The sequence below is a fragment of the Nicotiana sylvestris genome, chromosome 6 (assembly GCF_000393655.2).
Source record: "Nicotiana sylvestris chromosome 6, ASM39365v2, whole genome shotgun sequence".
Lineage (NCBI taxonomy): Eukaryota > Viridiplantae > Streptophyta > Magnoliopsida > Solanales > Solanaceae > Nicotiana > Nicotiana sylvestris.
In genome coordinates this window covers 104,139,247-104,152,965 of record NC_091062.1, presented here as the reverse complement: position 1 = coordinate 104,152,965, position 13,719 = coordinate 104,139,247, and the positions used below count along the sequence as shown (strand labels likewise).

The 13,719-nt window shown below is 42.1% G+C and overlaps 1 protein-coding gene across 1 annotated transcript; it reads right to left on the bottom strand.

The window, feature by feature from the left end:
• Positions 1–7,333: 7,333 nt before the first annotated feature.
• On the bottom strand, positions 7,334–11,425 carry LOC138871049 (uncharacterized). The gene is made up of 9 exons (XM_070148900.1): positions 11,404–11,425; positions 10,810–11,041; positions 10,379–10,634; positions 10,111–10,302; positions 9,605–9,917; positions 9,084–9,152; positions 8,079–8,200; positions 7,901–7,999; positions 7,334–7,765 (listed from the first exon to the last, which is right to left on the bottom strand). Exons 1-9 carry the CDS (start codon positions 11,423–11,425, stop codon positions 7,334–7,336), a joined length of 1,737 nt encoding a protein of 578 aa, XP_070005001.1.
• Positions 11,426–13,719: the final 2,294 nt, after the last annotated feature.

Below are 13,719 nucleotides of genomic sequence, written 5' to 3'. Positions count from 1 at the left end.
TGCAGTTAAATCCAGCCGAGTGCGCATTTGGAGTACCATCTGGGAAAATTTTGGGGTTTGTAGTCAGTCAGAGGGGAATTGAGCTAGATCCAACAAAGATAAATTCTATTCGGGATTTGCCTCCTCCGAGAACCAAGAAATAGGTTATGAGTCTGTTGGGTAGCTTGAATTACATCAGAAGATTCATTGCTTAATTGACTTCCACATGTGAGCCCATCTTTATGTTGTTAAAGAAAGATGCGGTGATTAGATGGACAGATGAGTGTCAGGAAGCTTTCGACAAAATCAAAGAATATTTATCGAATCCGCTAGTGTTGGTTCCACCTGAGTCGGAAAGGACTTTGTTTTTGTACTTGATAGTGCTTTTGGATGTGTTCTCGGGCAGCACGATGTGACCGGGAATAAAGAATAAGCCATATACTATTTAAGCAAGAAGTTCACTAGTTATGAAGCCAAATACAGTTTGTTGGAAAGAACTTGTTGTGCCCTAACTTGGGTCGCTCATAAACTTAGGAATTACTTGTTGGCCTACACCACTTACCTCATAAACAAATTGGATCCTTTGAAGTACATATTCCAAAAGCCGATGCCCACGGGAAGGTTAGCAAAATGGCAAATCCTGCTCACCGAGTTTGACATAGTCTATGTCACCCGCACAGCAATGAAAGCTCAAGCTTTGGCGGATCATTTAGCTAAGAATCCTATTGATGATGAATATCAGCCTTTGAGTACTTACTTTCCAGACGAGGAAGTAAATTTAGTTGAGGTAATTCCAGAGGACACTAATGCTTGGAGAATGTTCTTCGATGGAGATGTGAATGCAAAAGGTGTCAGTATTGGGGCAATTTTCATTTTGCCCACTGGTCAGCACTATCCGGACACAGCTCGACTTTGATTTTTTTGCACGAACAACACTGCCGAGTACGAAGCCTGCATTATGGGCATGAACATGGAAATCGATCAGGAAATGAAAGAATTGTTAATCATGGGAGATTCTAACTTGATTATCCGACAAGCTCAAGGTGAATGGGAAACTCGAGATGTCAAGCTTCTTCCATATAGGCAACATATGGAAGATCTTAGCAGACGGTTAAAATCCGTCGAGTTCAGGTACATTCCTCGGTTTCACAATAAGTTAGCCGATGCACTAGCTACTTTGGCCTCGATACTGCCATATCCAGGCAATGTCCACATTGACCCATTGGAAATCCAAATTCGAGAAAGACATGGTTATTGCAATACAGTTTAGGTGGAACCAGATGTTCAGCCATGGTATCATGATATGAAAAGATTCTTGAAAACATAGGAATATCCCGAGCAAGCTAGTGGAGACCAAAAAAGAACCATTAGAAGGGCTTCTTCTTGAGCGGAGAGGTCTTGTACAAAAGGACTCCAGATCTGAACCTTATAAGATGTGTGGATACCCAAAAGGCTGGAAGAATCATGAATGAAGTGCATATATGAGTGTGTGGACCCCACATGAATGGATAGGTCCTTGCAAAGAAAATCCTTTGGGCAGGTTATTACTGGATGACTATGGAAAAGGATTGCTTCAATTTTGTCCGAAAGTGTCATCAGTGTTAGGTAGACCTATTCATGCACCGCCTTTAGAATTACACCCTATGTCAGCACCATTATCGTTCGTTGTTTGGGGTATGGATGTCATTAGGCCAATCGAGCTGAAAGCTTAAAATGGGCACAGATTCATATTTGTTGCCATTGACTACTTCACAAAGTGGGTCGAAGCAGTCACTCTCAAAGCCGTCACTAAGAAAGCAGTGGTGGATTTTGTGCATTCCAACATTATTTGTCGTTTTGGTATTCCTAAAACTATCATTACGGACAATGCTGCAAATTTGAATAGTCATTTGATGAGGGAGATATGCGAATAATTTAAGATCATGCATCTAAATTCTACCCTTTATCGACCCAAAGCCAATGGTGTTGTTGAAGCAGTAAACAAGAAAATCAAGAAGATCCTTAGGAAAATAATTCAAAGTTCTAGACAATGGCATGAAAAGTTGTCGTTTTTATTGTTGGGATATCGCACAACCGTGCGCACTTCGGTTGGAGAAACACCATATCTATTGGTTTATGGCACTGAAGTCGTAATACCCGCATAAGTTAAAATTCCATCTCTTCGAATCATCGTTGAAGCTGAGATTGAGGATAATGAGTGGGTCAAAACCCATTTAGAACAGTTGACCTTGATTGATGAAAAGCGGATGGCCGCAGTTTGCCACGGGCAGTTGTATCAACAAAGAATGGCCCGTGCCTACAACAATAAAGTGTGGCCTAGAAACTTTAAATTGGTGTAACTCATTTTGAGACGTATTATCCCGCATCACAAGGAAGCAAAATGAAAGTTCGCTCCAAACTGGAAAGGTCCATACATTATTAGAAATTTTTTGCCGAAAGGGGCGTTGTACTTGGGAGACAGTGAAGGAAATGACCTGGAAACAGCTATCAATGCAGACGCGGTCAAAAGCTATTACGTTTAACCTTTCTACAGTATCTATATTAACCGATTGGGATGACGAAGGCTTTCATTCCCGCTACCCTAAACACTTCAACCCTTTGCTAACCCTTTGAGTTGGTTACCTTTCTTTTATTACCCCCTTTGGAACCCCAAAAAGCTTGTAAAAAAAAGTTTCTCTGAACTACGTTCGACTTTATTCTGAAAGGATACGTAGGCAGCCTCTCTCTGGGGTTCAGTCACACCAAAACAAAAATCCACATTCCCCTCCAAAATTGAAACTGGGGAAGAAGTTATAATGGTTTGGAGACGGTTCGCCAGAAGGGTTCCAAAGTTGTAATTCAATCCAAACTCTTCTTACCCTAAATCCTATTCAAGTCCTTCTGATCAATCAGTGAAGATGTTCAAAATAGGAAGATGTTGGTTACTTGGATCTAATACAATCAAATGAGAGAAATAAAATGAGAGAGTCTTATTGGTAAAAACCCAAACGGGCACCGTAAGGCGATGGTGAGCAGAGAAATTGAAAATGAGATAGTCTTGTTAGTGAAAACTCATAAAAGGCACTATAAGGCGATGGTGAGAAGAGAAATGAGAGAGGTGAGTTGGTGAAAACCTGCAAAGGGCGCCACTGATCGAAAAAGGGAATCACTTACAACCATCGGCACTAATAAGAGTCCTGGCAAGGTTTCTCGGTTTTGAGATATGGAATATGAATGGTCTTTATAAGATTGGGATGGTTGCACGGATCGGGTATCCAGTCCAAGAAGCATGTCATGTCTATTGAAGTTTGCATGCACTCCAGATAAGTCCTTCTTTCCTTCCCCAAAAGGGACACTTCTCGTTAAATTCATTATCATGTTCGTTGTTTACTTTTCTTTGAATCCCTTTCGGTCTAATTTTCCTCCAAAAACTAGTATAGAGAAAATATGGCAAGATTGGTTTTACAGGGTTTTGTTTGACAAAGGTTAAAAGTCAAGGAAAAACAAGCACCCAGCCTCAGCAAGTGCATCAACCCGATCCCGACTGGCCATGTTGGCCGATGCTCTGGAGTCCAAACGTTTGAAAATAAAGTCAAGTAACCATAAAGGCAAAATAAGATGGAAAAGGCCAAGACCCACACGGGTTAATCATTAGGCAGAGTTTGGGGAAGACCACGTTCCTGGGTTTAGAAAGGAAACCAATCTCCAAAAAGCCAGCAAGCAATGGATATTTCCATCGAAAGAGTTGGGCCGAGATCAAGTGATCAAAGCAATCAAGGCCACAAAACTGACCATCGTTTCGAACTAACAAATTGTTCTTTGATTTAAAAACAGGAAAATAGGTGCAGTCTAAAACAATCTTGCAAGAAGCAGGTGCAATCAAAGTAAGTTAGGCAAAAACCAAAACGGTTCTGTAGCTAAAGTTGACCTGAAAAAGGAAGTCCCTTTTCAAACTCTTCATTCATTCTCCTAAAAAAAAAAAAGAAGAAGAAGAAGAAAAAAAATTCAAAAAGAATCATGGTAGCCTAGGGTCCCCAATCTCTAGCTACGTTTTTCCAACATAGGGTCCCATTCCCTAATCGCTGCCAGCATAACCTGGTAGTCTTTTCGAGTATAGGGTCCCACTCCCTAGTTAACCTCCGACATAACCCAAGGACCTTTTTCTGGCATAACTCGATGAGTTTCCTAGCATAACCAGTGGACCTCCCCGGCATAACCCTTCACCTTTTTCCGGCATAACCCGATGACTTTCCTGGCATAACCCGTGGACCTCCCCGGCATAACCCGATGACTTTTCCGGCATAACCTGAGGACCTTTTTCCAACATAACCTGATGAATTTCCCATCATAACCCATGTACCTCCCCGGCATAACCCGAGGACCTTTTTCTGGCATAACCCGATGACTTTCTCGGCATAACCCGTGGACCTCCCCGGCGTAACCTAAGGACCTTTTTCCAGCATAACCTGATGACTTTATCGGTATAACCCGTGGACCCCCCCCCTCCCCAGGCATAATCCGAGGACCTTTTCCGACATAACCCGATGACTTTAACGGCATAACCTATGGACCTTTCTGGAATAACCCGGTCATTTTTTCCAGCATAACCTGGTAATTTTCCAAACTTAGGGCCTTCAATCCCCATTTGATTTCGTTTTAGATATAAGACTCCACTCTCTAATCTCTTTTTTCCCAAGGATACACAATCATGATTTTATTACTTTCAATAAATTAGTTTAGATTTTTACAATAACTCACAAAATTTTCCTAGTGAAAACTGGGGCAGAAAATTTCATTTGTTTGTTTGTTTTGGTGCCTGATCAGGTTTTTACCTTGACGCTCAAGTTTCGAGACACCAAAAGAAGAAGTCACAATCCAAATAAAAGAAAATAAAAAATAAGAAAAGAAGTTGAACTCTAAGTGAAGAAGCGGAGAAAAGATGTGGGCTGCTCAAAACACGGTTGAAGTCACAAGCTTTGCATGTCCCGCCTTGATCCAAAAAGCTGAAGAAGAAATGAACCAGCGGTTGCAGCTAACGAGCATCAAGATTTAGGTCAGAGTTTGCAGGAAGAACTAGCCAAGACTCAAGATTAAGCTTTAAAGGGTTTATAGATAGGAATCTTGTAACTCATAGTTGATAGGATTAGCTAGTTTAGCTTTTCATCTTTTATTTCGGTGTAATAAGGAGCTCAGCAAGTAGAAACAGTAGTGAAATCACAATTTTCCGGTAGTCCCAACTAACAAAACTTCAAGAACTACACTGACCTAATTCTTTTATAGCCAAGGATATGTAGGCAACCTCCGAAGCAAGGTTCGGTGAGACTTTTTCAAAAGATGCTTCTCATGGAGTTTCAAACGAGCAAATATCGCTCATAATTGCTCATATTATCTTTGCCCGAATACCCTTCGTATTTTCGAGAAAAGAGGGGCAGTTGTGAGCATGTGATTTTTGCCCTATACGAAATACTCCTATAAAATCAAAGAAAATAATTTTTTTCAATTATTTGCCATTTTATAGGATTTTTGTAGGATTTTATTAATTATGTGCATTTTTGTGCACGATTAATTTTTGTAAAAAAAAAATCAAATCATAAAAAATTATCAAAAATATCATGCATTGCATTTAGATTTTGTTTATTACATTTTTTAGAATTAATTAGTTAATTATTTGTTTTATTGAAAATGAAAATCACAAAATGCCTCATTTTTACATTTTTTTTAATTCTTAGATTAGTGATTTCTCTCTTTTAGTGTAGTTTAGTAATTGCTATAAAATTTATAATTAGATAATTAGTTTAATTTTATAATTTAGATTAATTTAGGATTTTTAATTAAAGAAAAAGAAAAAAAACAAAAGAAAAAGGAAACAAAAGGTTAATTGAAAAGAATGGATTTGTTTTGAAATTGGGCAATTTTAATGCCAAATCCGTTCCCAAATTTATCCAGGTCCAAGCCCAAATCACCAGCCTACCTGGTCCACCCCTGATGAAATGAAATGACTTCGTTCGCTGGTTTTTCAATCCTAGCCATTGATCTCCCATGATCTAATGGCTAGGAATTGGGCTTTCAATTCATTTATAAGTGTCCGAACTCCAAACACCCCCCTCCCCCCCCCCTTTGAACTCCCCTCATTTCCCCTTCGTCTCAATCTCTTTTGAAACCCTAGCCGCCCCTCATTCCCTCATCGGCTCCGCCATCGGAAATCGCTCCACGACAGTGAAAACACTCCAAACACCACCAAAATTACACCCAATAATCCCCTTTCCCTACCCTTTCCAAATCTCCAAGCCATCGCCTTCAAATCCTTACCAAACGCTTCAAATTTTAGATCTAAGTTCGGAATCCAAGAACCCTAAATCACCCAAATGGCCCTAAAATCACACCCCACAGTCCTCACACCCCTTTGAACCCTAAACTACAATCAATTCCCTGTTAATCAGTCCCAATCTCCTCGAATCTTGAATTTGAGACCCCAGAAACCCTAAATTACCCTTTTCGATTTTTGTTTGAGGATGGGTCATATGAACCCAAAACATCCATTAGTCGATTGTTCTGAACAAGAATAGTTGATTAATGGTTGAACAAGTTCATATCTCCCCCTTGAAAACGGGTCGAGTTCATGGCTGGTTGCTCCAACACGAACCTCAGGTCGTTTCTTCTTCTTCTCTTATTCTTCATTTATGGTATCATCTCCGCCTCTTGCCTTCATGTTCGATTAGCCTTTGTTTTAGTTACATCACAAATCATTATGTCTGTTACTGTGTTTAATATTTTCCTATATTTCATATTAGTTAAGAGCATGATGAATTTCATAGTTTTTTAGGAGTTTAATTTCAATTACCTAAAAGTTAGGATAATTAAGTTAATTTTTAGGGTTTTGTTGAAATTTGACTGTTTTGTTTTCTTTTTTGTGTTTAGTTTCCTCTTTGTATCCATTTGTTGGATGTGCATTGATCAGAATGGTTTAAAGGAATTCAATCTATTTTGACAAATCTCTGACTAGTTATTAGAAAACTTTAGCTCTAAGTTAATTACTCTGTCTGATTGCATTTAATTAAGTTAATTGTAGGTTTCTTTGCATTTGGCATGTGTTTGTTTAGTTATTGTTTGGCTCTAGGCTTAAAACTTAGTATTTATGCAAGTTTAAATAGATGAATTTGTCATTAGATCCTTAGTACCTTAGACCTTAGTTTAATTCCAGAAATAAATACCCTAGGGCTGCAAATTGAAACACGTTTTAAGAAACCCTAATCACTTACTTTGTTTCTAGAAGGTCCTAAAAGACTTCTTGATTCACAATAGGATCAGATTTGTTTAGAATTGAAATATCTAGCAAATTAAAAGGGTAAAATTGAATTTTTACATAGGGTAAATATTAGAAGGTTCTAGTATTTTGGACAGCATGGATATCCTCGAGGGTTTCCCTTCGAGATTTATACTGAGCATATTCCTTGCTTCTGCTCTCACGGTCAAGAGCCCTTCCCAGCTCAGCTCGAGCATCGGCAGCGCCCTTCAAATAGACCGCCACTTTCTTGTCAGCCTTAGGGCGGCTCATTACGGCTTCGGCCCGAGCATCCACAACTTTGGCCTTCATCTTTAAAAGCTCATACTCGAGCCTTGTAATCATATTCGCTCGGACAGAATTGTTTGAACGAGCATTCCGGAGTTGCACCTCGAGGGCGGAAGCCTTATCCAAAGCATCCTCCTTGGTCGCAACTTGGACATCTGCCTGAGCTTTCAACTTGTTACACTCACGTTTGACCCGGCAAACATCGCCCCAAAGTTGTTCCAGCTCATTCGTTTTGTTCTTCAATTGAAATATCGGAATATTAATCTCCGAAAGTGGAAGGGGAAGCATACATCGATATGAAGTGTAGGTTACCTATCTTTTGAGATGGCTTTCGTAATTCCGACTTCGATTCGCCTCATACCACAAGTATACCAGCTCATCTTCCTTTTTCGTGCAAAGAAGCCTAAGGGACTTCTCCCCATCCAAAGCTTTCCGCATCCTGGCCTCACAGCAAAGTAGATCGGACTTAATCTTGTTAAAGGCATGCAAAAAAAGCTCAATTAGAAAGACACGAAACTGAAAGAAGCCTATACCATCTACTAAAACATACCATGGAGCTAAGCTGCTGAGCCTCACCAAAGGTCGAGCATACATCCGATGGCTTAGCTTCCCCCAAAGTGCCTTCGGTAGAAGAAGAGGGAGGCTCCGGATGACCCTTGTACCTCGAAGTACCTTCGATGGGAACAGGAAATGTTTTTTCGAAAACAGAGACCTCCAAAGCCGGAAGATCGGCCGACTAGTCCCTTTTGAACCTCAGAGAAGGACTCGCTCCATCGCGAGCATCCTCACACCTCGAAGACTCTTTCCGTTTATTATTGATCCTCGACCCCGAGGTTGGCAATCTCTCCTCCTCCCCTAAGGGACACGGCCTTGTCTCAGAAAAACCTCCAACACCTGTGGCGGCAGAGTTAGTGTGCTAAAAAGAAAGTACCTTTCTAAGGAAATAAGCCACTAAACACCTACCATGATGCTTTGCCTCCCATCTCCCTTTGGACAAGTCTCGCCATTTGCGCTTATCATAGGTGGAGCAAGCTGCCAGCTTACGAGATCATTCAGCTAGGTCAGGAACCTCATTCCGCAAAGTACCTTATCATCAGCAATATCTTCCAAAGATATGGGTGAGCCTGCGCCAGGGTAACCTGATACCTCTTACAGATGTCAAGCACGACATGGGTCATGATGCTCTCCTCCGAGGAAGGTACCTACAGTACCACTTCTTCTCCCCATCCACAATATTTCGTAATCATCTCGAGATGTTCCTCCCCTATTGAGGAGATGAACCTCGATGCATTCTCCCGATGCCCCTGAACGTTGGGAGGTCTCTCCAACGTAAAGTCTCTCCTCGAGACAAAGCACCTCGAGGTCAGCTCATTGGAAACCGACAGTGTACCACCGACCGAACGCAGAATAGAGGCAGAACTCTCCTCTCCTTGATGAATGGATTTCCATGTGGCAGCCATGGCTACGGTTAAATAGGAAGAGGAGGATAGTCTTTGAGTTGAAATGATGAGAGAACTAGCACAAAGAACAAAAATTCTATGAGAGGGATAGTTACCCAGAGTAGCAGAATCCCCAGTTAAGAAATGAGCAAATGCATATATAGAGGCGAGCGGCGACTGTTCACCTATCCAGAAGACCAATTAGGTCTTGCCATGAAAGCACCACTTTTTGGGAAATGTACTGGTAGGACCACCCTGGGGGACCCACTACGGTGTCACATGAATAATGTTGTCACTCGGTGCTTGGGAAATATTAAGACCTCGAGGATTTCTGCTATTATAAGCATCAGCCCCAAAGGAGTTATCGACCTAATCTCGAGATGGTTCCCGATCTCGAGGGTCCCGACTGCCCCCAAATATGGACTCCTAAGAGTCGACATCAAAATTTGAAGACTGAATTCTGCATGATCGCTGAAAAATAAAGAATGCAAGGTTGGAAACAAAAGATCTTTTTTTTACATTACCAAAAATATGTTTGTAAGAGGCACCTTTACAAGACATTTTTCCCCGAGAATACATACACAAAAATAAAAAAGAGAATGAAAGGCGACACAGGCCTACTTTTCATCGCCACTACCCTCTGAACCATCTCCGGGATCTTCATCTAAAGTGACTAAGAGTGCCAATTCTTCCTCCGAATCTTGGGGCTCCTCGATCTCAGCTGAGAGATCGGCACCTTTAGCATTGGCTTCCTCTAAGGCTTGCCTCCTTCCCTTTGCACGAGCGTAAGCGACAGTCCGAGTCAGATTTTGCTCAGCCTCCTCTGATATTTCTTTGGCTAGTTGATTTGCAGTGCCGGCATCCCTCAAATATGTAGCAGCATTCTCTTCGACCTCGGACTTGGCCACAGATAGCGCAACAACCTCTTCTCTAGTATTTTGGAGAAGACCCTAGGTCGATTCCAACTCTGAGGTCACAACCTTATTTCGCCTTCTAAGCTCGAGGATCGCCATGTTCATAGCAGCAACTTCTTCCCGAAGTCGCCCCGCGAGAACATCCTTCTACCCGATCTGCAAAGGAAAAGATAAGTCACTAAATATCGAATTATGAGAATGGCGAACAAATTTATGAATAACAAGTTACCTGCTCAGCAAGGCCAGCCTTTTCTCGGAGCTCTCCCTCCAAATTCGACCGAAGCTCGCTTAACTCCTCCTCTTTACGAGCAGAGGAGGCCTTCGACTCCTGCAGTCCCGAGGTGAGCTTCTCGAGCTCCTTTCCACGGCATGAAAGCTCGTCTTGGAGCCAAGAGAAGGCATGATCATACATCTTATTAGCCTACAACCAAATAGAAGAGTCAAAAAAATGAGGAAAGGTACTTGAGACTACAAAAGTGTACATAAAAAGCTATCACCTTCTGCTGGAACTTCTCCGCTTCCTCGATAGCGTTGGGAGGGTCGAGATCAATGTCCTCACTATCATCATCAACGCCATCAAGGAAGTTGTCAAGCTCATCTCCCCATTCAAGAGGACCATCCATGTTGGTAGCCTTTGGGTCCTGAGCATCCCTAAATTCCCCGAGTGAGAACCGAGGACCCAAATTAAGGCCACACAGGGCGTCGATATCGCCAAGGGGAAAATTTTGTCCCCCAAAAGCTCCATGCCCAGACCTTTAGAACAAGCAGCATCAGTCTCCTCGGCAGGGGATGCACCACATCCGGCCAGGGGCTCAGGGACCGTATTCGCGCCCTCCTTGAGGTCCTCCGAAGCATGGGCTCTAGACGAATCAACCATTCCTGACACAACAGCCCTCGGCACAGGCACATGGGGGCATCCGTGCCCGACCTCTTCCTTTGTACCAAAGGGTTATCGTCGTCATCCTCATCCTCATCATCGAAACCCACCCCGAAAGTTGAAGACGAGACCTCAGCCTCAGCTCGAGGCCTGCAAGACTTGGGTTTCTTTGATACGGGGGAATCGACAATCGGTGCCTTTTTCCTCTTCTTACCCTCATCGGGCTTAGAGGACCTTCCCTCGCTGGCAGGAGGCGATCTCATCTGCAATCCATTACGAAGTCCTGCGCAAACATATTAATCAAAGTTTATCAGCATGGAGGATATGGGGAAGAAGTATAAAACATGATAGAGGCGGCAAGAAGGAGTTTACCATGATTCTTGGCCACCCACCGCGTTTTAGCCAACTCAGGCTAAGAATGCTCAGGATAGGGGAACGAGGAATTTAATCCCTTAATCCACCCCAACTGGTTCGAAACAGATTTGGGATATCAAAGGGCAGCTGCATGAGCAAAGGGAAAGTTAGCTTTTTGAGAAGAAAGTAAGAAGACAGTAAAGCATACTCAAAGAAGAGGCACTTACATTTCATGTTCCACTCCTCCGGGAACGGCATCCACTCAGCCGGAATAATGTCCAAGGTCCTTACCTGGAGAAACCAGCTCATCCATCCCTAATCCTTGTGTTCATCGATACTCGAGAAAAAGGGTTTCAAAGACCAAGGGTGAAGCTTGATCAAGCCTCAAAAAAGGCGGGGATGTACAGCCTGATCAGATGATCAAGGGTAAAATTTGCACTCTTGGCTTCGCTAGAGAAGTAGCAAAGCATGTAAACTATCCTCCAGAAAGAGGGGTAAATTTGGCCAAGTGTCACCCAGTATTTACGACAAAAGTCTAGAATGACTGGGTCTATAGCCGGAGAAGAAGGGTTCGAGGAGTCGACAGGGCCCAAGATGAACGGGTATGTGCACACATAAAGAAAAATGGCCTTATGGTCTGTTATGCTCTCGTTAGAGCTAGGGATATCAACCAATACTTTTTCCCCAATCGGAAGTCCGCCCGGACTTTGTCTATATCTTTCACAATGCTGATGAACCAGGACACATGTTCGCACCGGCCCAACATAGATGAAGATCTCTCGATGGAAAAATCCTTCATACTATTAAACTCGGTGGGTGTACATTGTTCGGAGGTAGGAGCCACTTTGGGCTTACCCTTGGATTTATTCTTGGATGTTCTAGAAAAATAGGCAACCTCATCTTTCCGAGGCACTGTCTTGGAAGTTCTGGCCATGGCGACCAAAAGGTTTCTTTTCTCAAGAAAGAAGGCAGGAAACCAAGAGCAAAAGAAAGAAAGGCGTAGAGGAAGATGGATTTGGATTTGAAAGATTGAAGGAATCACCAAAGTGTAAGTCATTAAGCAATTAGGGTATTTATAGAAGCCATATGGGCAGTGGAGAAACCAAACCAAAAAATAGTTTGTAGGCTTCTCGATAGTCGTGTTGACGGCAATCTTTGTGCTGCTTTTGGGTTATGGCATTTAATGCTCTGATAGGCTGACATCATGAAGATAGTGCCTAAGGAGTAGGAGTTCAAAATCGTTTCCTATAATTTTATTCTATGAAATGCGGGGACTATCTGTATACGGCAAAAATCGGCAGTTCAATTTTATGGTCACCAAGGTGCCTCGAAGGAACTGCCTCCCCTGAAGGATCAAAGCTTAGCTCGGGCCCTGGCCTCGAGGGTTCTCGACAATCTACTTCGAGGTAGTGTAAGCAATGGTCAGCCTCGAGGCAGGGTAAATCAGTGACGTTAGTGGATCAGTGTGACGTTCCTAAGGCATGTGACTAGAGCTGGTAAGGTCTATTAGTCTAGTCCAAACTCGTACCATGGCATGAAATGGTTGTACCAACCCCATGTCTTTTTAATAAATGTATTTGTACTATGTTAGGATTTCCCCTCATATATAAAGGGGATCCTTGTCATTTTGTAGACATCGGATGCCCAATATTGAATACACAAGAACATTCTCTCTACTCTCTAACATATTCTCTTGATCTCATTGCTTCCATTTATTGCTTACATTCATTGTGTTCTATTTATTATTCATCATTTATTGCTTATCATTGATCATCAAGAGTCACCCACCTTAGCTCTTATAATTATTAATCCTCCCTCGATTTCTCCAAGCTAGCTACCCAACTCGACCTCGAGGCTTTATATACGACAGCTCGAGGCCCTGATCTCAAGCCGTTTGGTTTGACTATTACATCATTTTTAAGCTATAATCTTGCCTTCGAATCTTTTATTTATAATCTGTTGCCTAACAACTAGCATAAAAATAGATCAGGTATTTTTAGAACGACAAAATCAAATTTAATTATTATTATCATTTTCACGGTAAACATTAGCCTATTCATGCATATTATATCGTCCCTAGTCTCGATTATTGCTATTTGACATATCACATCATTGTTCGGGCTTGTATCATGACATATTAGCCTATGTGTGTGATACTAGAGAGTATTGACTAAGTGAGGCCGAGAGCTTGATATTGATTGATAGTATAGGATCGGGTTGCACGCCGTAACAAGATATTGATCATGCCTTTGATGGAATTGATATAGCACTTGGGCTCAGAAAAGCCCCACTAGAGTCTTTACACTGCCTATGAGCACAGTTGATGATATTGAGGGATGGATCTTCCCTGGACATGGATCTTGTCTGAAGTATTGGTATGGAGATGGATCTTCTCCATGAAGCTGGATTGGCATGTTTCCTCGGTACTGGGTGACTTATAGTCTGTGATGTATATATATATTCTGGGATGGATCTTCCCTGGGCCGAATGGGCCATATACAGTACCGCGTAGTTGAGCACTGTGAGTGGAAGTAGTATATGTAACATTGATCATGCTATCTATGCATTGGTACTTAGAGTTTTCCTGAGCTTTACACTCTGTATCGT